This window comes from Ranitomeya imitator, chromosome 10, assembly GCF_032444005.1.
Source record: "Ranitomeya imitator isolate aRanImi1 chromosome 10, aRanImi1.pri, whole genome shotgun sequence".
NCBI classification, from domain to species: Eukaryota; Metazoa; Chordata; class Amphibia; order Anura; family Dendrobatidae; genus Ranitomeya; species Ranitomeya imitator.
The window spans coordinates 19,178,987-19,201,915 of record NC_091291.1 but is presented as its reverse complement, the minus strand read 5'-3'; the positions used below and the strand labels follow the sequence as shown (position 1 = coordinate 19,201,915).

At 42.4% G+C, this 22,929-nt stretch overlaps 2 protein-coding genes across 2 annotated transcripts; both read right to left on the bottom strand.

Annotated features, from left to right (window-relative positions):
• Positions 1–208: 208 nt before the first annotated feature.
• On the bottom strand, positions 209–5,484 carry LOC138651279 (interferon-inducible GTPase 5-like). The gene is made up of 2 exons (XM_069741356.1): positions 5,440–5,484; positions 209–1,601 (listed from the first exon to the last, which is right to left on the bottom strand). The coding sequence occupies exon 2, from the start codon at positions 1,575–1,577 to the stop codon at positions 348–350; it is 1,230 nt and encodes a 409-aa protein (XP_069597457.1). The 5' UTR covers positions 1,578–1,601; positions 5,440–5,484; the 3' UTR covers positions 209–347.
• Positions 5,485–10,612: 5,128 nt separating this feature from the next.
• Positions 10,613–17,494, bottom strand: LOC138651276 (interferon-inducible GTPase 5-like). Its single transcript, XM_069741350.1, has 2 exons — positions 17,366–17,494; positions 10,613–11,938 (listed from the first exon to the last, which is right to left on the bottom strand). The coding sequence occupies exon 2, from the start codon at positions 11,922–11,924 to the stop codon at positions 10,746–10,748; it is 1,179 nt and encodes a 392-aa protein (XP_069597451.1). The 5' UTR covers positions 11,925–11,938; positions 17,366–17,494; the 3' UTR covers positions 10,613–10,745.
• Positions 17,495–22,929: the final 5,435 nt, after the last annotated feature.

Below are 22,929 nucleotides of genomic sequence, written 5' to 3'. Positions count from 1 at the left end.
TGATATTTCCAGTGACCGCATCTTAGTTGTACGTAGTTGTAAAATGGTGCCCATAGAGGTCTTTGGGCACATAATATAGCACCGTCCTAATGTGTTATGGAGTCGCAGGAAACTTTGTCGTCTTGGATCGTTGCATTATGAAGACATTCTCATCTAAATCCTCTGTATGAAACGGAGACACCATGTAGTGGAACACAAGATTGCTTCTTCATGTGTATGGTGGGTATATAGATGATGTAACGTGAGATAAAGTTTTACATCCTGTTCTGATCTTTCACCAAAGGGATTCATACAACCTTTCTAGGCACCACCTGTTGTTAAAAGGCTACTTGGTGAACGTGCCAGAGTTAGTCAGAAGTCGCTAATGCCATCGTCAGCACCTTGGTAGCATCTTCTGCCATAGCTGATAAGAAGCTGCTTAGTATCCAGTAAGTCGTCCCGAAGGCAACTCCTCCACTTGCCAATGTGCCAATTTGCGGAACAATCTGATTTACACATGCTGTCACTATACGACCCATGTCCGTCAGACCCTGACTCTTTAGGTGATGGAAAACCAATTCGGGAGTTATCTCCTCCAAAGCCGTTGTGGTTCTGATCATTGATCTCAAAGTTTCGAGATCTCTCCCAAAGGTATCCGATAGCATTTTAAGGGATCTCGCGTCCAGTCCGAAAGCTTTCTTGTACTCTTCCAAAACATTGACCATGAGGGTGAGGTCACCATTGGCTGATAAATACGGAACACACGACATACTACTCGCACCCGACCTTTGTGACGTCACAACGTTCATAGCGGAGACGATGGCCCATTTCCAGATTTGCGATAGAAAGACCTTTTTCTTCTTCTCCACGGCCTGGTGGAAAAAATTGGGCTGAGACAAAAGAAATACATGTCTCTTGTGACTCGGAAGTTCGTCCTCTAGCGTTTTCTGGATCAAGTAGAAGTCATACTTTTCAGGTTCTAGACTGGAAATTAGAAACACTCGAGGGTTCTCGATACCTCCAGCTCGGAGACCATTTACGCAGTCATCGTGGATTTTCTTCAGTAGATCTTCATCCTTGCAGTAGTTTGTCCTTCTTCGTCGACATCCTTTTATTGCCGAGTCTATTTTGGATCTCAGAAAGTAGAACTTCTTCCCCATGGACTTGATGGCTTGTGCTAACAGGATGTGACATTCTCTGAAGCGTTCGGTTGTGATGATCAGAAAAAAATCATATTGGTGAAACTTCACCAATTGCAGATAATCCATCGGATTAAATACAGGACTTCCGATCCCGGGAAGGTCCCAGTATTTCACGTTTTTGTGATGCGGGTGTAAATAAGGTGATGGGACTGTGGTTGTCTCGACCACGCCTGTCTTGGCAGAATCTTCTTCCTCATCGCCAAGGCCTCGGATTACGTTGATAAAAGTTGACTTTCCTGATCCCGATTCTCCAGTTACGGCAACATTCAACGTGACTTGGTCAATGTCTTCCAGGCATCTCTTCACACTTTCTACAGCTTCTGCAAGATCTCTATTTTCAAAGAAGTTCTTCATCTCCTGCAGTTCATTTTCAGGAACTATAAATTGGGAATCCATATCTCTTTCTTCAGTCTCAAGCGCCTGAGGGAAAAAGAAGACGGCGACACATTAGAACCCATTGTGTGCAGATTAAAGGCAAAAAGAAAAAATCGGCTTTTGGGTCTGACCAGAATTGAGCAATGTAGTCCTAAATTGATCTAGCAGAGAATGTCCATTAATGGCTATTGATTCGACCCCCATACACATGCTCACTTTACTTGGCCGAGCATGCACGTGTTTTCAATAGGGCATGACATCGCAGCAAACATCTTCTGATCGGGATAAATCATTACCGCTGGTCATAGAGCCGCGGTTCCCACACTGATTAGAGGTAAAGAGTTTACCTCTGGTCAATTGTGTCAGCTGATGGGACTACTGCTCCCATCAAATATCTAGAAAAGAGAATGTGAAAGGCCGCACTCACCAGTCATTCTGTGAATTGTCTTTTATTTTAATAGCCTGGATTATGTTAAAATAAAGGTCTTTTAATTCACAGAGGAGACTGGTGAGTGCTGCCTTTCATATTCTCTTTTGTGGGTATTTACTGCATTGTCTACTGCACCATCATAAAGAAATGTCTCCAGCCACTGTCAGAGCCTGCATTTATAAAACTGTTGCAACACTGGTGCCTATTCATATCACTGTTGGGTGCTGCTGCTAATAACAGCGAGAGCAGGCGTCGGGTGATGTGAGTATTCATCAACAGGTGCATGCTCTCTAAATAAATAATTAAACAATGCCTGGGTCCGCTGTATTTTTGATAACCAGCCAGGCAAAAGTGACAGCTGCGGACTGCAACCCTTGGCTGTCAGCGTTAGCAAGGTTGGATATCAAGAATAGCGGGGTCCCCACATTGTTTTTTAAATTATTTAAATAATTTAAAAAACGACGTGGGGTCTCCCCAATTTTTGACAACCTGCCAAGCTAAAGCAGACAGCTGGGGGTTGGTATTCTCAGTCTGGTAAGGGCCCATGGTTATTGCCCCCCCAGCCTAAAAACAGCAGATCACAGCCGCCCAGAAAAGTCATATCTAGTAGATGTGCCAATTCTGGCTCTTTGCCCAGCTCTTCCGAATTGCCCTGTAGCGGTCGCAAGTGGGGTTCATATTTGTGGGGTTAATGTTACCTTTGCATTGTTCGATGACATCAAGCCCTCAGCTTAGTAATGGAGAGGCATCCATAAGGCCGGTTTCACACGTCAGTGGCTCCGGTATGTGAGGTGACAGTTTCCTCACGTACCGGAGAGACTGACTCATGTAGACACATTAAAATCAATGTGTCTCTGCACATGTCAGCATGATTTCACGGACCCACTTGCCAGGAAATACTCACCGACACCCAGCTCCAGCGATGTCTCCTCTCAGCAGCTGCAGCCTGTGCTGTGTGAGCGGTCACGTGGTCCCGCTCATTACAGTGAGGAATATGCGCATATTCCTCACTGTAATGAGCGGGACCACGTGACCGCTCACACAGGGCCTGCTGCCGGCGCTGAGAGGAGACATCGCTGGAGCTGGGTGTCGGTGAGTATTTCCTGGCAAGTGGGGGGCGCACAGGGGATGGGAGGCGGGAGGGGACGCACAAACTTTATTTTTAAGGAGAAAGAAAAAAAAATTGATTATTCATTCCTTCTCTCCAGCGAACGCTGCTGGGAGGAAGAGATGAATACCGGCTTCAGCACCGCACGCAGGGGACAGCACTTAACTGTAGCGCTGCCTCCTGCACGGTCCGTGTGGTCCTCAGTCGGCACACGGCTGCCGCACGTGTGCCACACTGATGTGCTACGTAAGCACACGGACACGGATAATTCCGGTACCGGAATTATCTGGACGTGTGGGACAAACCTAAGACAGCCTGGGACAGCTCATAGAATCTCACAGTTTTCAGTATCATCTCTATGTTGACAACACACAGATCTACATCTCTGTAAACGTAAAAAAAAAAAAACACTACATACTTACATTCCGTGTCTGTCCCCCAGCGCTCTGCTTCTCTGCACTGACAGTGAGCGCCAGCCGGAAAGCACAGCGGTGACGTCACCACTGTAATCTGCTTTACGGCTGGCCGGCGCTGACAGTGCAGGGAAGCACAGCGCCGGGGGACAGACACGGAATGTAAGTATGTAGTGGTTTTTTTTTTTTACGTTTACGCTGGTAACCAGGGTAAACATCGGGTTACTAAGCGTGGCCCTGCGCTTAGTAACCCGATGTTTATGCTGGTAACCATGGTAAACATCGGGTTACTAAGCACGGCCCTGCGCTTAGTAACCCGATGTTTACCCTGGTTACCAGTGAAGACATCGCTGAATCGGCGTCACACATGCCAATTCAGCGATGTCTGCAGAAGGTCCAGCGACGAAATAAAGTTCTGGACTTTCTGCGCTGACCAGCGATGGCACAGCAGGATCCAGATCGCTGCTGCCTGTGAAACTGAACGATATCGCTAGCCAGGACGCTGCAACGTCACGGATCGCTAGCGATATCGTTCAGTGTGACGGTACCTCAAGAGACTTTATTTTGTCTGTGTCTATTTACAATACCACTATAGGATTAGTAACTGATAGGTGTCTTACATGCACCTCTACATTACTAATTCATGGGCTTCATGTCACTGGACAAAACAAATGTGATATCATCCCCACAAATATGAGCTCCACTTGCCACCGCTACAGGGCAAGTGGGAAGAGTCGGGCAAAGAGCCAGAATTGGCACATCTAATATGCCTTTTCTGGGGCGGCTGCGGGCTTCTGTTTTTAGGGAAGGGCGGACCAATATACATGGACCTTTATCATCCTGAGAATACCAGCCCTCAGATGCTTGTTTTAGCTTGGCTGCTTGTCAAAAATGAAGGGAACCTCCACACTTTTTTTGTTTTTATTTATTTTAAAAAAAACAATGTGGGGAACCCTCTTTTTGATAACCAGCCTTGGTAACGCTGACAGCTGAGGGTTGCTTCCCGCAGCTGTCAGTTTTGCCTGGCTGGTTATCAAAAAATACAGGGGAACCCAAGTCATTTTTCTTTAATTTATTTAGAGCACAGGTCCTGGCTGATTAATACTCCCATCAGCCGCTACCTGCTCTATCTGTTATTAGCGGCAGCAAGTGTAGGATGATGGAGGGAGTAGTCCCATCATCTGATGCCAGTGACAGCTGCGGTCTTTCGCTCTCATTCGACAGGTTGGGAACTGCGGCTGTCTGACCGACGGTAATGATCTTACCGCCGATCAGAAGCAGTGTTTGCCGTGTTGTCATGCACATGATAGCATTAGAAACACTCGGAGTTGGGGGGGGGGAACGCCTTTGATATCTGTGCCTGAACAGTAGATGTTCGATACGGATGCCAAGCTTTACTGTTCAAGTTCGCCCATCTCTACTCATCACTAGTAGCAACGTATAGAGGCGAAGTCAAGTGCAACTTGCTATCAAACCTCTAACTGGGTTGAATTTAGTGCGATTTTCTCAAAGTGACCATACTGGCAGTCAGATGTTGTGCCACACATGGTACTATCCTGGTCGATCATACACAGCCACATCTCTGTAGCTTCAGCTCATTCTTAGAATTGTAGCTACCATTTCAGACTTGTGTATAACGTTTTAAAGCTGTTCTCGGGGCAACCACTAAAATATCCAATTCTATAATGCTCTCATTTCTGGACACTTTGAAAAACGATAATGCAAAAATATAAAGTGGAATTTTTCTTGTTGTCAGTCACAACGTATCTGCAACAGCAAAGTGATAATCAGTGAAACTGATCGTGCAGAATGTCGGAGAAGTGTGTTAATCTATGACCATGCACATTGGAGTTGCTTGCTTTTTATACCCCGATTCTTCTCCCTTTTTCCCCATCCATAGACAGATCCTCTTGATAATGAGATCTTACATACCTTGCTCTCTGCTCTTTCTTCCTACTTATCAAGCTATAGATGTGACGTCATAGGGAGGTGCTTGTACATAATGTGAATTGTAGAAACTGAAAGAGGAGACGTCACTGGGCGGGAGAGGATGTGCTGTAGCACTGAAACTGCTGATTGCAGGACAGACTACAAATCTAGGCCGGATCAAAAAGGATGAAAAATGTGTAAACATCATAACTTGGAGACCACGTCTGAGGTTTCTCTTTCCACTTCCACCCAACTAAACTGCATCCAGGATCTTGCTCTGCTTCGCCCCTCCTTGTCCTAAAGCTGCTGCAGATTTTCTCTGTCTTTTCTTTGTGGAAATTCTGCAGTGATTTACAGTAGCGGAAATGTTTTGTGCCTGATAACTTTAAAGAATTGGCAGCCGGAAGAATGAGGATCTCGAGCAGGAAATGTTTTCAATATAACTGAGCTAAAAGATTTGCAAACCCAACAATAATCCTTTTGCAGAGAACCCTGCAAAACTCGTAATACCTGTTGCATCCCCCTCGCCTTTTTTGATTAATAGGCCCTTGTGATATTTATGTGCAACTTTAGTTGAGCCCTACATTTCTTATCAACACCTCTTGAAAGTGCATTTGGACAAAAATCAAAGCCTCCTGAAACTTCCTTTCCGGGAAAATTTGTCATTCTCAAGAGAGTTTTCCAACTCCTCCAGGAGTTTGGAATGTCTCCCATTATTCCAATCAGTCTGAAAGAATTGATAAGTATGGCGATATTTGATCTATGGTGTGGATTTTTCAAACCTTAACAAGTCGATTCTTGTAGCAGATCAGTTGCAGGTTTGTTGATGAGTTTCTCTATTGAATAGAAAAGAAATCCACAACTAACTTCAATTGCTTCGAATTTCCATTAGATCGAAAGCAAAATGTGTGAGCCCTGAAAAAAAACCTTAGCAAAATAAATATAAAGATCTTTGTCTTTCATGGCGGGTTGTACAGAAACCTGTAAGGAACCGGGCAATGAAGTCATGGAAACACCCACAAGTGAGTTTAGAGTCTTTGATCCTTTGTTCAGACTCTGCAGAAATCACCAGCAAAATGTATTTGGAGCTAACAATAATTTTTGCAGTTGGGTTTCATTTAAAATGTTACACCATTTACATTCTATAGTCTGGGTATTGCACTGTCTAGTGCTTGCTGCAGAGGGAGTTCAGAGAGTCCATCAATCAGATCATTCAGATTCAATGATGATAGCATTTGTTATTCTTTCATTTTAACTTTTTTTCCGAGCATCTCTTAATTTAAGACCGCATTAAAGTTGAATGTTCACAGAAACACAAAGCCTTTAAGAGCCAAACGCTTCATAAATTTTCTTTAAACCCAATTTTTAAAAATATAAAAAGAAAAAAAGCTGCGGATTTTATGCCCTGCTTTGCGGTAGTAAACCGGTAGAGATTTTCAGTAGCACCAAAATGAATGTGATTTGAACACATCTCATTTACACACGAGAAATATGTTGTGCAGAATCGACAGCAAAGGAGGATAGAAAACTCGGACAGAATTTTTTTTTTCTATTTATGCCTTTTTTGATCATGTCCCCAACATTACTTTCCCGCACCTCTTGATACTGCATGTGGGTATGGCCAAGGCCTCCTGGAACCTGCATTTCTTAAAGTTTAGGAGGATTTCAGGGTCCCCGGTGTTTTCCAACACCTTCAGGATTCTAGGCGGTGTTCTCGCTTTTTGGGAGACTCCTGGACATTTTTCTCGCTGGTCTTTCATCAGCAAATTGGATCTATTAAACTTTGTAATGTTATTCAGTGAAGCTCCTACTGGAATTTTCAAGCGCTGCTGTTTATTATCATCCATCCTGCCAACTATTAAAAGTGTAAAGTGCAGGTAAAGGGCAATAATGGTACTGAAGTGGGTAGATGCAATGACTTCTCGATCATCTGACCATGCCCCCTACCTTTGGTGCCAGTCAGTCTCGGCTGTTTCTATAGCTCCATCTCCAGTGGTCGGAGTATGGACCGAGTTATTCCCCCATGAGATGCCGCATGTTGAGTCTCCACCAATCTGACTATCCAATCTGAACAGTGGCCACTCCTGAGCGGGTCAAAATTCGTCCTGGAGCATAACCTATTCTATTTTAGGGATGCGCTTTACCTGCAGTGACTTGGCACGACAATGGGTACTCGAGTCATCCCAGGTTCCGCAAATTCGTTTATGGAGAGTTTCGAGTCCCCGTCGTCAGTCTTGTCTAGTTCCCATGTCAGGCATATTAAATATAACCCTTGATATATCGACGACTTATTTATCATTGAGTCTGGCACAGAATATGTGGCAACCTCTTTTGTAGAACAACTCTAGAAGAACACATGGGATTTATCATTTACAGCTCACATTGCCAAAGACAATATGGTCTTCTTGGATCTTGAATTACGGTATGTCTTTCAGATCAATAGATTTGGAGCAGAACACATTTCAAACTCGTAGATGGCAATAGCACATAGACTATTACAGTGCACTTTTCCACAAATTGAAATAGAATATACAGTGGGGCAAAAAAGTATTTAGTCAGTCAGCAATAGTGCAAGTTCCACCACTTAAAAAGATGAGAGGCGTCTGTAATTTACATCATAGGTAGACCTCAACTATGGGAGACAAACTGAGAAAAAAAAATCCAGAAAATCACATTGTCTGTTTTTTTATCATTTTTTTTGCATATTATGGTGGAAAATAAGTATTTGGTCAGAAACAAACAATCAAGATTTCTGGCTCTCACAGACCTGTAACTTCTTCTTTAAGAGTCTTCTCTTTCCTCCACTCATTACCTGTAGTAATGGCACCTGTTTAAACTTGTTATCAGTATAAAAAGACACCTGTGCACACCCTCAAACAGTCTGACTCCAAACTCCACTATGGTGAAGACCAAAGAGCTGTCAAAGGACACCAGAAACAAAATTGTAGCCCTGCACCAGGCTGGGAAGACTGAATCTGCAATAGCCAACCAGCTTGGAATGAAGAAATCAACAGTGGGAGCAATAATTAGAAAATGGAAGACATACAAGACCACTGATAATCTCCCTCGATCTGGGGCTCCACGCAAAATCCCACCCCGTGGGGTCAGAATGATCACAAGAACGGTGAGCAAAAATCCCAGAACCACGCGGGGGGACCTAGTGAATGAACTGCAGAGAGCTGGGACCAATGTAACAAGGCCTACCATAAGTAACACACTACGCCACCATGGACTCAGATCCTGCAGTGCCAGACGTGTCCCAATGCTTAAGCCAGTACATGTCCGGGCCCGTCTGAAGTTTGCTAGAGAGCATTTGGATGATCCAGAGGAGTTTTGGGAGAATGTCCTATGGTCTGATGAAACCAAACTGGAACTGTTTGGTAGAAACACAACTTGTCGTGTTTGGAGGAAAAAGAATACTGAGTTGCATCCATCAAACACCATACCTACTGTAAAGCATGGTGGTGGAAACATCATGCTTTGGGGCTGTTTCTCTGCAAAGGGGCCAGGACGACTGATCCGGGTACATGAAAGAATGAATGGGGCCATGTATCGTGAGATTTTGAGTGCAAACCTCCTTCCATCAGCAAGGGCATTGAAGATGAAACATGGCTGGGTCTTTCAACATGACAATGATCCAAAGCACACCGCCAGGGCAACGAAGGAGTGGCTTCGTAAGAAGCATTTCAAGGTCCTGGAGTGGCCTAGTCAGTCTCCAGATCTCAACCCTATAGAAAACCTTTGGAGGGAGTTGAAAGTCCGTGTTGCCAAGCAAAAAGCCAAAAACATCACTGCTCTAGAGGAGATCTGCATGGAGGAATGGGCCAACATACCAACAACAGTGTGTGGCAACCTTGTGAAGACTTACAGAAAACGTTTGACCTCTGTCATTGCCAACAAAGGATATATTACAAAGTATTGAGATGAAATTTTGTTTCTGACCAAATACTTATTTTCCACCATAATATGCAAATGAAATGTTAAAAAAACAGACAATGTGATTTTCTGGATTTTTTTTTCTCAGTTTGTCTCCCATAGTTGAGGTCTAACTATGATGTAAATTACAGACGCCTCTCATCTTTTTAAGTGGTGGAACTTGCACTATTGCTGACTGACTAAATACTTTTTTGCCCCACTGTACTTCCCAGCCAGTTCAGATGCATAAGGAAAAGCTGCACCTCCACCGAAGAATATTTTAATTATTCAAAAAAACTTAGACATATGTTTACATAAAAAAGAAACCCGAGATAATTGATCCAGGTGGCCTTTAAGAAGAATTTCCAACTTGAATAGGTAGGCTGTTTTAATGTAAATAATAATGAAAACAAAAATGGATCATTAACCATTGTGTATGTAGAGTTTTATCTAGTGTGCCCTTAAGGCAATTAAATATATAATTTAACATTGGGCTGCTCTTTTATCTCGATTCATGAATGCACACATCCGTATTCTCGGTTTTAACTTCCCATGCTATCGGGCTGCTTTCTGGCCCAATAAAATCAAATTGACAGACTGGACTTATATCTAATGAGGAACTGGTGGCAGTCCTATCGGGCTGGCAAGGCTCTATTTCACTGGTGCTAATGAAAGGGCCTCTCAGCCTGTCAGGGTTGTTAGCAAGTGTGATTGCACGTCATCGGCTGCGTAGGACACATCCCCTCATTCTCTGTGCTCAATGATCCATGTGGACAGGGGGTGTCTCAGTAAAACTGTGTGAAGCTGACCTTACAGGTGTGGAAAATCACACTGGTGAAAGTGGGGAGACCCTACTGCATGATCCCTCTGATGTAATAGTGACATCAGGTGGGTTGGTGAGGTGCGGGTTCATCACACCCCCTAGAGCAGGTCCCAGTTGTTCTCTCAATAAAAAATGTTCCTAATTCTAAAGAGACTTTGCGGATTTACAGATTACACAGTTTATTCTTAAATGGACTGAGTGACATGTTGGAATAAGTCTAGTTATTTCCTTCATTTTTTCTTTCCACATCCCTTTCAGTTCATCCCCCTATGTCATACTACAGCCTGGTCTTGAGGCTCCATATCTATGACAGTCCTTACTCACACTGCCGGTTTTCTCTTGGGGTCCTCCTTGGTTCATGTTCAGGGCCCGTGTTGTTTTGTGCGCGGTGGATGTTTTTGTGCGCAAAAATAAAATCAAATGCACATTGCAAACACGTAGATATTGTACAAACTTTATTGGCTCAATTATATGAATTGTTGAATCAGTTCTTAATTCCTTAATTTTAGTTTTTCATTATATGCCATATCTGGGAGCTTTTTCTATGATTTGTTGTGTTGGAGAAAAATGCCTAGAGGGGCGACTCTAATGCCTTCATAAGAACACGCTCAGCATCCTCTGCAATCTTATTAAGGAAGTCGCAGAGCGTCTGGTAAGCGGTACCAAAGGGGATGGCCACTGATTCTAGATTACATAGCAATATGCGAAGATACTGATCTATAGCATTATCACTGGCATATGTCTCTAGTAAAGTGTTGACAATCTCTTCATTTATCTCTTCTATGACTATAGGGGACTTAATCACAGATCTTAATTCACTAACGTCTTTACTAAACTTATCTGCCAACTTTTTCAGAGAGTTTTCATCCAAGCCAAAAGCTTTCTGGTAGCCTATCATTACTGTCATCAGGATTTGTGCACCAGAAGGTACAGACAGGACTGAGAATACAGGCGCTGCATAAGAACATAAGGCCCACTTCCATACGTCCTTCCTGAGAGCCTGACGCTTCTTCTCAAGGACTGGTAGAGAAATGTTGGGTATACACATCAGGAATATGTGTCTTTTGTGTTCTGGAAGCTCTTTTTCAAGTGTTTCCTGCATTTTCTGAAAGTCGTACTTTTCCAGCTCCAGTAGTGAGAGGAGAAACACTTTGGGCTCTGTGATTCCTCCATCTTTAAGACTTTGAATGCAGTTACTTCTAATTTCATTGAGCACATTCTCTTCATTGAACGACTTTTTCCTTCGGATCATAGAAGCATGCACGTCAGAGTCAACTTTGGATCTCACAAAGTAGAATTTCTTGTGCATAGCTTGAATCGCCTTCGCTAGGTCAATGTCATTTTTCTTAAAACGTTCTGATGATAAAATGATGAAAAAGTCATAACAACTAAATTCAACAGACTGAAGATAAATATCAGCCGCAAAATCAGGAGTTCCTATTCCTGGAAGATCCCAAAAAATTACATCAGGATACTGTGGATGGTTGTATGGAGTTGGCTTCATTGTTGTCTCCACAACACCAGTTTTGGCCGACCCTTCTTCTTCATCGTCCATCTCACGGATGACATTGACAAAAGTGGACTTTCCTGTTCCTGACTCTCCCATGATAGCAATGTTCAACGGAGCATTTTCTATTTCCCTGAGCGAATTGCCAAGTCTTTCAGTTGCTGTACAGAGGTCTCCTTCTTCTAAAGCGGACCGAATGTTTTGGACTTCTTCGTCACTCATGACGTTGATAGAAGAATCCATTATCAGTTATTAATCTGAAGAAGAATAAAAAGGATTGGTGAAAGCTGGATCTTTACTCACTAAAGTCTGTACTGGTATTGTCACATATTCTAGTCCCATCTGCAGTGTCAGCACCAGTAAGGATTTCCCATTCTTCCCACCCCTGTATAAAAAGGGTTTCCATCTCTCACTGCAAAGGCAAAGTAACTGTAAATGTTCTCTTGCTCATTGACTGCCGACTCTATGACAACACACAACACATCAGTGGCTTGGGCAGATTTAGAATGAACTATGGAAGCATGCAGAGTTACATTTTCTCCATTCATGACAGTGCACAGTCAAGATAATCACAGTAAAAAAATTCTCAGAAATGTTCCCCCCCCAAAAAAAAAAATCTTTCCTACTTTTTCCCTTTACCAGTTAATTTCCATATTGTAATGTTTGGCTTTATAATCTTGAAAAACTCAATAAAAATAATTTGATGGAAATAAATCAAAATCTCAGAAAAACTGCTAACTTACAACCTGGCTTGGCAGATGGAAAATCTGCAGCGATAAACAAAAGCATCAAATCTCATCAATACAAAGGAAATGCGCTGTACAGAACCGGCATCAAGGGAAGATACAGGTCTCGGGAAGAATTTTGTTTTTCAATACTACCACTCCTTTTTTATTATGCTCCCACCATGATTCTCCCAAGACCCTTTGAAAGTGCATTTGGGTATAGCCTCCTGAAACATGATTTAATGACATGTTTATTGATTCCCAGGTCTTCTAACATCTTCAGAATTATAGGATGTATTTCCACTGGACATTTTTTTAAAAAGAGCTCAATAGTTTGGAAAAGATAACTATTTGCATTGTGAATTTTTCAAATCTTTCATTCCGATTTTTGTAACAGATGTTGATTTTCTCCATTAATTTCAATGGAAAAGGAAAAATCCATAAAGAACTTAAATTGCTTCAAATCTCCTAGATCTAATTCTGTGGGGAAAAAAAGTACCTAAAAAAATAAAAAGAACGCTAATACAGTATCTCCTGGTGCCTCCATGGCTCCGTCACCTTCCCTCCCATTGGTGTCTGTTGGCCAAAGCCAACGCGAGACAAGCAAGACATCATTGCAGAAAATCAAGTTGTTAAGAAACCGGTTTGTGACCGGACCAAGGAGTCATGGAAGCAGCAGGTGAGTTTAGAGTTTTTGATCAACTTTACCGGCTCTATGGATATTACCAGCACAATTCCTCACCATTCAGAGCAAATTTTTGTGGAAACTACAGTACCTGTGGCAATAACTTTATGTGAAGGTAGCCTTCTAAGAATAGGGCTGTCATTGGTGACGGAGGGAGGGCTGACGTTAGTTCATGAATGTGGAAGACAAAGACTCCATTCCGAGCTAAATGTGAGCAATGTATGTGACAAAGGGTAAATTTCACCAAAACTGCACCAGTGATCGTCGTCCATGCACATAAACAAGTGTCATTCACTAACTACAGACTAGTTTTTGACCTTAATGAGAAATTCAAACACATAGAAGGGAAATAATTATTTTTTGTCTTTTCTGTACTTTTTTCTTCTGTAATTTGTGCCTCTTATATCTTTAGTTTGTGCCGATATTTTGGGATTTGTGTCATTTCCTATTCTCATTGATCATTATGACCATGATTTTCACCCCATAATTTATTTCTGGCAGCTCAATTTTTGTAACGTTTTACTCCACGCAAAGAGTGGCCTAAATGATTAGTTTTTATAATCTTATATGTGTTAAATCATGAATAATATTAAAAAATTTTTTTAATTTTTCCAGTTTCAAATCGAAAAACCAAATCTGATGGCAGTTGACATATCTGGACTGCTTCTTCCAGACCTTATCTCAGTCTATTAATTGAATCTATTAAACTATGGAAAGTGATTCAGTAAAGCTCCTACTGGTGTAATGTCCCAAGGTTGGGGATTACATTACAGAGATATGGAGGCCAACTATTGGTCATGGCCCTGGCAAGGTGGAAGTGTTCCACAGTGTCAGTATTGGACTCCAGCTAGACACATGGATGGACTTGCTTGCGCAGGCGTGTACTATGGAGGACAGAGAATGAACTTCAATCCAATATTGCAGCCAGCATGCAGCCAGCGGGTAAGGAAAGGGTGAATCAAACACCCGAAAACCCTGCCCCTATGGCTGAAGATTGTTCCCTCCAAATTCAGGTGACAGAGTCCCTTTAAGCTGTTATGTGCAGACCCTAGTTAGCAAATTAAAAGATTTGTCCACTATAGGACAACCCCTTCTTGATCAAAATGTTTGGCCCTGATAAAATATTACAGCCTATACTCACCTCCTGTGCCGCCACCGTTCCCGCGGCGGTTATGCAGTTCAGAACAGAAATATCCCGTGAAACGTTTAGAACCATTTTTCATCAAAGCCTCTGCATTTTAGGAGCTTAAAATTAATTGGACAAATTACCTTTATCCTAAATAAAGTATTCATTTTTAATACTTTGCAGAGAATCCTTTGCAAGCAATGACGGCCTGAAGTCTGGGAGCCATGGACTTCACCAAACACTGGGTTTCCGCCTTTGTGATGTTTTGCTAGTCTTTGCTGCAGTTGGCTTCAGTTGTTTGTTTGTGGTTTTTTTTGCTTAAGTTTTGTCCTAAGCCTGTGAAATGCAGCTTGATTTGGGAGAGATCTGATGATTGACTCAGCCTTTACTTTTGGGTCATTGTCCTTCATTACTGTGAAGTGCCATCCAATGAATGCTGCATTTTGTTGAATTTGAGCCAAAAGTTTCACCCTGTACACACAGAATTCATCTGGCTGCTTTTGTCACATCATCAATAAACACTCGAAATCCATTCAAATCCATGCATGCCCATGCCGTCATAATGCCTTCTCCATGCTTTATAGAGGATGGGGTGTGCTTTGGATCATGAGCCATTCTAAGCCTTCTCCGTACTTCCTTCTTCCAATCATTGTGGTACAGAATGATCTTAGGTTTGCTTTTGCAGAATTGGGCGGCTTCTTTAGATGTTTTTTTTTGGCAAAGTCAAATATGGCCTTTGTATTTTTTAAGGCTGACTAATGGTTTGCACCTTGTGGTGAGCCCTCTGTATTTGCTGTCATGAAATCTTCTCTATCTGGTAGATACTTAGATAATGAAACACCTATTTCCCGGAGAGTGTTCTATTCTTAGCTGAATGTTGTGAAGGGGTTTTTGTTCATCATGGAAAGGATTCTGCGATTATCTACCACTGTTGTCCATAACTTCCAGTTATTTGATTATTTTGATTACGTAAGCTCCCCAGTTTGCTCTTTTTTTTTGAATAATGTGCCAAATTGTTGATTTGGCCAATCCTAACATTTCTGCTATCTCTCTAAAGGATTTCTTCTTTTTTTCAGCTAAATCATGGTCTGTTTCTCTTCCATTGAGAGCTTCTGCGGCCTCATGTTGTGGGTTCACAGCAACAGCTTCCAAATGCAAAGTGCCACACCTGGAATCAGCTCCGGACCTTTTACCTGCTTAATTAATGATGGATTAAAAAGGGAAAAGTCAATTCTGCCCATAAATGAGCTTTTGAGATAATTATTTTTGGTCCCTTGAAAGAGGGAGCTACATATTACAGAGCTGTAATTCCTGAACTATTACTCCTATTAGGATGTGAATACCCTCAAAGTAAAGCTGCGAGGCTGTACTTTAAGCCCACATTGATAATATAACTGTATCCTGAATATGTTTTATCAACAGCTAAAATGCCAAAACTTGTTTCACAATCCAAATATTTCTGGATCTAACTGTACTTCTCCAGCACAGCACTTTTAATGAAGCGTTACATCATCATAAGTTCCTTTCTGAGTTTTCTGGAGTCAATGTTCCTTTTAAATACACTTTTGTTGACAATGCTGGAGGTAAGGCAAGTCGACAACGACAGTACTTATAGTTGGCTGTCTTACGTTGGTCCCTTGGTGTGTACATCAGTCCCTTTGTGTGTACATACAGTATGCTCGTTCATGCATTTCTCCAGAGAGAGCCACCTCTCTTAGTGGCATGTAGGTTGGATCAGCTGACTGCTTCTTTTACTGGTGGCAGTAGCACCTTGCCCTTCTTGCTTTATCTCCCTAATGTTTACTTGGGCTTTTGCTTGAAGAAAAATTCATATGCCGATTTTACAACTCAAACCAATGGCACATATACAACTGCTTTCATACTGATTTAATCCATACCTTAATTGTAGAAATCCGTTTTGTAGTTTCTGGGAAATCCAACTTTTAAATCGCATGCAAACAAGCTTCAAGTGCTTTGAGGTGGGACATTGCACTTGCAGCTCTCCTGCCCTCTATCCATATACCCCGTCCACCTTTTATGTCTAACTGCCTTGGCAGATAGGGCAGGTAATTGCTACACAGGTTCCCTTTAAGCTTCTCTACCTCCCCAAAATTGGACCTCCTTCTTGGTCTAACAGCTTTCCTAAACTTTTCCTCCAAATACCAAGATATTATGCTTTTCTTCTAGTTATCTGACCCAACCATTTGGGAATACAGATCACCTTTTCCACATGCTCCCTGGGATTCACAAACCTGCTTTTTTTTCCATGGTCTTCGGAATGCTATACTTTAATGTCAGACCCAGGAGTGAATTCATGGTCCACCTTTCAATTCCACTGTTCTCTGTCGGAGAAAGTACTATGAAAGTTGAAGTTATAGGTTCAGTAGAGAGGGCGGATGACTAGTCGAGAGAAGTAGAAAACTGGTTCCCCAAATTGTGCTTACGATTGTTCTGCAGGCGCATGGTAGGGGGAGCAAAATTAAGTTTCATCACCCTCGCTCTCCTCTACTGTAGAGTTTTGGGGTAACATCTTATATGGAGATGGATCTGCATCACGTATCTTTGCCACCTTTTCTCATGGAGCTCCACATTCAGCTTCTTACAATCACCTACCTTCTACTTCTAGGTGGACCATCAATAAGCATTAAATGAGCCTTCTATTATCCACTGAAGGTGTGGCTGATCTTTATACGTCAGTCAGGTGGCCTTATAACAATTATCATGATATTTAAGAGCACCTAATCCACCATAGTTGACCTTAACAAATATAAGTAGCCGCCATCATACTCTTAGTAGCAAGCTTAAAACATTTTAGAATATTTTTAAGCCTTCTCCAACTCCTGATGTAAGCTTCTTCTCTTGCGATTGCTTCTCATGTTTCTTAGATGAGTTTCCCATTTTTACCGATGACCTTGAGCAGTCACCTTCTCAGTAGAGTTATGGTACTTATACTTACAAAAGTTGGGTTGGTGTCGTAGTTACTTCTTCTATGTGTCTATATAATCAGTCTCAGCCCTTTCTTATCGCAAATCACAACCAATACACGACCACAAACCAAAGGGGTGTCCTGCTTCTGAGCCCCCGAATTTTGCCTCTTTGCTCTGCCCACCATAAACATCAGTGAGTATAAAAAGGAAGAATCTCTCACCTGTAATGGTGTTCCTTGGGATTTCAGGAAAGTAGAGGAGCTGTCACTATTACCACTGATACGTCGAAGCTTGAAAAATGACTTGGCTCCCTCAGCAACATGCGGTTATCACAAAGCCGTAAGCAGTTTGAGAGTGAATACTACACAATTGAAAGTTACGTGACATTTTCTAAAGAGAAACTTGGCCTTATGCCATTTCCATTGTCTAGAGACGGTTAAGCTTGGGGGGGGGGAGGAAACATTTAAGTTAACTACGTATGTTTACAGTTACGGTGGCTCACCCTAATTGCGATTATAGGGAAACCTCAGCAACTGTGTTTTTACTGAAAATAATCTCTATACAAAGACCAACACGGCCACACGGTGACCATATAGTGGTAGATATCAGTCCTGCAGAACAAGTAAGAGATCACAGTACAGTTATAGATGACGTTTTTTCTGATGGGGTTCTCTTTTTTTGTCTTTTCAATCTGACCCAGATTAAAGTGACAACTTTTTCCAGCCAAGACTCATCTGCAGAATTTACAGCAAAGACATATTTTATTTAACACATTTCCAGTACCGTTCCCATCTATTCCCAACCTAGGCAAACTCCTAATCCTGCTGATACTCCAATGTGGAGCCACTGCTGCCATGTGTGTTCCTACAGCTGCACCTGCTGTAATAATGTCCCCTGAGACCCCCATGTACAGCTCCCTATACACAGTGAGATTCCCCCACAGCTCCTCTATGCACAATATGATGGGCCCACGGCTCCTCTATACCCAGTGTAACGTCCCCCACAGTTCTATATGATGGTCCAAAAGTTCCCTTACACACAGCATGATGGGCCCACAGTTTCCCCTATATTCAGTATGATGGACTCACAGCTCCCCCTGTACATACATAGAAACCAGCAGAAAAAATAGGAGTATACATCCAAGGTTTTTTATGTAAAAGGGTATCAAATGCAAATTTGACGAAGCCGACGCAAAACGCGCGTTGGGGCTCCGGTGGTAACTCCTGGTGGTCCGTAGAATGGGTAAGATTCTGACATGGATGGTTGACACTTAGTGCGTTGTACCGGGTTGTAACTCTTGATTGGGGATATATGATGCAGTGCCTAATACTGACAGTTTCCGTGTAACTTACTACTTACCCATTCTGTGATATGCACTAGCTGCACCTTACCTTATAATACGGACATTTCCAGTGGTTTCCCCCGGCTTTTTTCAGTGTTGTTCCTTACTTCTCCCTCATTGTCACAATGTACAATTTGTCATGCTATGTGATGTGTTTGTATTTATATTTTTGATGAAATAAAATTTGTATTTGATACCCTCTTACATAAAAAACCTTGGACGTATACTCCTATTTTTTCTCCTGGTTTCTATGTATGCTTATTGGAGTGTCCTTAGTACCGGTAGTTATTTATAGTTATGCGATCTCTGCTTTTCACGGTGTGAACACATGGCTACATGCATGTGTATGAGATCGCATATGTTTTGGTCCATGTTGGGCTGTATCTATTATATTATCCCCCTGTACATAGTATGATGTTTCCACAGCTCCCCTGTATATAGTTTGATGGGTCCTCGGCTCTCCTATATGCAGTATGATGGGCCCACAGCTTCCCTATAGTATAATACCCCTGCAATGTATGATACCCCCACAGTAGTCAACATGCTGTATGATGCCCCCACGCTATATGATGACCCTCACACTAGGCTCCATGCTGTATGATAGCCTCCATAGTAGTCACCTTACAGTGTGACATCCTCTACAGTAGCCCCAACTCTATATTAGGGCCGCCAAATAGCACAGGTGCTGTATAATGGCCCCCACAGTATCCCCCAAACTGTATGATGGACCCAACAGTGACCTGCATGCTATATGATGGTACCAACAGTCCCCCCTCACTGTATGATGGCCCCAACTGTGACACCCTCGAGGTATGATGGCCCTCACAGTGGCCCCCCACATTGTATGATGGTCCTCCCAGTGACCCCCATGCTATATAATGGCCCTTACAGTGGCCCAAAAGATGATAGTCCCCACAGGGGCCCTCATGCTGTATTATGGTCCCTACCGTGGCCCCCACACTGTACGATGGCCCATTAGTATATATGTGCAAGTCATGTGTCTATAGTCTGTGTATATAAAGTATATAGGTATATTTCTATATATATGTACATTATTTCAAGTGTTTATTTCTTTTAATGTTGATGATTATGGCTTACAGCCAATGAAAACCCAAAAGTCATTATCTCAATAAATTAGAATAACTAACAAAAAACACCTGTAAAGGCTTCCTAAGCGTTTAAAAAGGTCCCTTAGTCTGTTTCAGTAGCTCCACAATCATGGGGAAGACTGCTGACTTGACAGATGTCCGGAAGGCAGTCATTGACGCACTCCACATGGAGGGTAAGCCACAAAAGGTCATTGCTAAAGAAGCCGGCTGTCCACAGAGCTCTGTATCCAAGCATATTAATGGAAAGTTCAGTGGAGGGAAAAAGTGTGGTAGAAAAAGGTGCACAAGCAACCGGGAAAACCGCATTAAGAAAAGGATATTCAAAAATTTGGAGGAGATTCACAAGGAGTGGACTGCTGCTGGAGTCATTGCTTCAAGAGCCACCACACACAGACGTACCAGGACATGGGCTACAAGTGTCACATTCCTTGTGTCAGCCACTTCATGACCAATAGACAATGCCAGAAGCGTCTTACCTGGGCCAAGGAGAAAAAGAACCGGACTGTTGTCGGTGGTCCAAGGTGTTGTTTGCAGTTGAAAGTAAATTTTGCATTTCATTTGGAAATCAAGGTCCCAGAGTCTGGAGGAAGAGTGGAGAGGCCACAATCCAAGCTGCTGGAGGTCTAGTGTGAAGTTTCCACAATCAGTGATGGTTTGGGGAGCCATGTCATCTGCTGGTGTAGGTCCACTGTGTTTTATCAAGAAGGTGGCGATAAACTGGCTCATGACAGGTCACTATTAGTGACTAGTGATGAGCGAACATGATCGGATAAGGCGTTATCAGAGCATGCTCAGTTGCTAACTGAGTGTCTTCGGCGTTCTACAAAAATATTTGTGATCCCCGCGGCTCTTCGACAGCCGCAACACATGCAGGGATTCCTAACAAACAAGCAATCCCTGCATGTGTTGCGGCTGTTGAAGAGCCGTGGGGACTCAAACATATTATTTGAACATGCCAATCATCCCCCAATCATCCTCCGATAACGCCTTATCCGATCACGTTCACTCAACACTAGTCACTATGCATGGGCCAGTGAGGTGTGCTTGAGATAAGTATTATATACATTTACATGTTTTCTAGTTGTGATAGGTTTTTCTCCTTTACACATGTGGGGGAGAGGGATAGGTTCCAGAAGGGAACGGTTTGAACGACACTCATTTGGATAGCTATAGTGCTATGATTAAGAGCTTTTAACGCTCGAATCGCGTGGGAAAAGTTTTTCTACTTTCATATATTTCTATTTTTTTAGAGCATATGAAAAATAGAAAGTTTTTTTTATAGATTTTTTTTCGGTAGCTGGATATCCCCCTGTTGTTCATAACTGAACCCCTTCTTTACTGTAACACGAACTTTTTCTAACTTTACAAAATTTCTGATTTAGGAAAAAAGTTTTTCTGCAATTAAATTTCAGGAACTGAAATTTGGGAATCTATAGCCTTTGCCTTTCTTCAGTCTGAATTGCTGAGAGAAGAGCGGGAAGAGGACACGTTAAAACTCAATGTGGGTTGAGTAGAAGGATTAGATAAATAACTCCAATATCTCAAGGGCTGCCCCTCCTTAGAGGGATCAGCTTTATTCTCATTGGCGCAAGGAAAGACGAGAAGCAATGGGATAAGACACAGATTAGGTATTAGAAAAAACTTTTTGACAGTGAGAGTGATCAATGAGTGGAGCAGGCTGCCATGAATGCGTTCTCCTTCAATGGAGGCTGAACAGACATCTGAGATGGTTTAGCGACTCCTGCATTGAGCTGGAGGTTGGAAACGATGACACTTGAGGTCCCTTCCAACTCTAACATTCTAGGATTCTATGATCTTCCCTGGGACTCACCTTATGAATCGGGCACTGTGGTCTGGTACAAAGTTCCAAACTGTATAAAATCTAAAAAAAAATCATTCTTACGATTTAACAGTCTGCAAAGGTTTCTGTGTCGAAAATACAGTTTGCCTCAAAAATTGTTCTGAAGTGGTTAAGACAACCACTTCTCTAAAAGTCGCCATCCTAGAGAAGCTCCATTTGGCCATCAATGTCAGGGGTGGTGTTGTATTACATTCAAATGAAAATCCAACCATATACCGTATATCATGGACGGGCCAGGTCTTCCAAAGCTATGTCAAAATGTCTATTGAGGATCATTACATGCCTTGTCCCAACCTCGCCTGCTTGTAGCACTAGCTCATTTCTAGGCTATGTTCACACAACAGGTCCGAGTGGTCACTGTGGAGAAACTGAGCTCACATGGACAGCATCGGAACCAATGTCATTCAACTTGCCTGTCCAAATGACAGGTTTTAACGTGGACTGATTGTTCATGTGAAATAAAATTGCACCATACACTATTCAATTCCATATTTTGAATGAAACTCTTCAAATTTAGGTATGTACAAAAAAAAATAAAAAATCGGATCCCAAAGAAATCATCCAAAGAGCATCCGATTTTTACATTTAGCGCCTCACCAGGAAGGTGTAAGTGAAGCAAACTGTCAGCGTCTGGGATGCCAGGGGTATGCAAAAAAGAGAGAGAGCGGTGCTGTGCCTAGAAAAACACTCCTCTTTCACTCATCTGGCTCGCCCTTGTATCCTATTATCTCCTTCTCTGCCTCTGCTTCACTTACACCTTCCCGGTGAGGCGTCCCCTCACCTTGTCATTGGGACCGCTCCCCCCACAATATGCGGCGACCGCAGATTACTCCGCACCTGCCCCATAAGACGACACCTGGCGTATAAGACGACCCCCGACTTTTGAGAAGATTTTCAGGGGTTAAAAAGTAGTCTTATACGCCAGAAAATACAGTACCATTCTTGACGTAGGGAACTGATTTTGGTCTTGTAAATTGGATGCATAATATAAGATGGCATACAGGGGACAATAGAGATGAAAAAACATCTGATATTTTTTGGATGAAGATCGGACAGGTTTTTGGGCCATGACCGTAGCCTTAGGATATCCGGGGATCGCAGGTGTCTTTTTGGACCTTTATAACATTTCAGACTTGAGTATAATGTTTTATAGTTGTCTGCAAGACAAACCCTAAAAGTCGCATTGGTTTCTGTGTGTTATAAGCTGTGGCCCTTCACTCGGAGTAGCTTCCTTTTCATATCTGGTTTCTTCTCCTTTTTTTCCCATCTATGGACAGATCGTCTAGATTCGGAGACCTCTTGTGTCGTATTTACTTATTCAAGTTGTTGGTTGTACCTCATAGGCAGGTGCTTGTATGTAGTGTGAAAGATAGAAACTACAGTTGTGTGAAAAAGTGTTTGCCCCCTTCCTGATTTCCTATTATTTTGCATGTTTGTCACAATTAAATGTTTCCAATCACCAGACAAATGTAA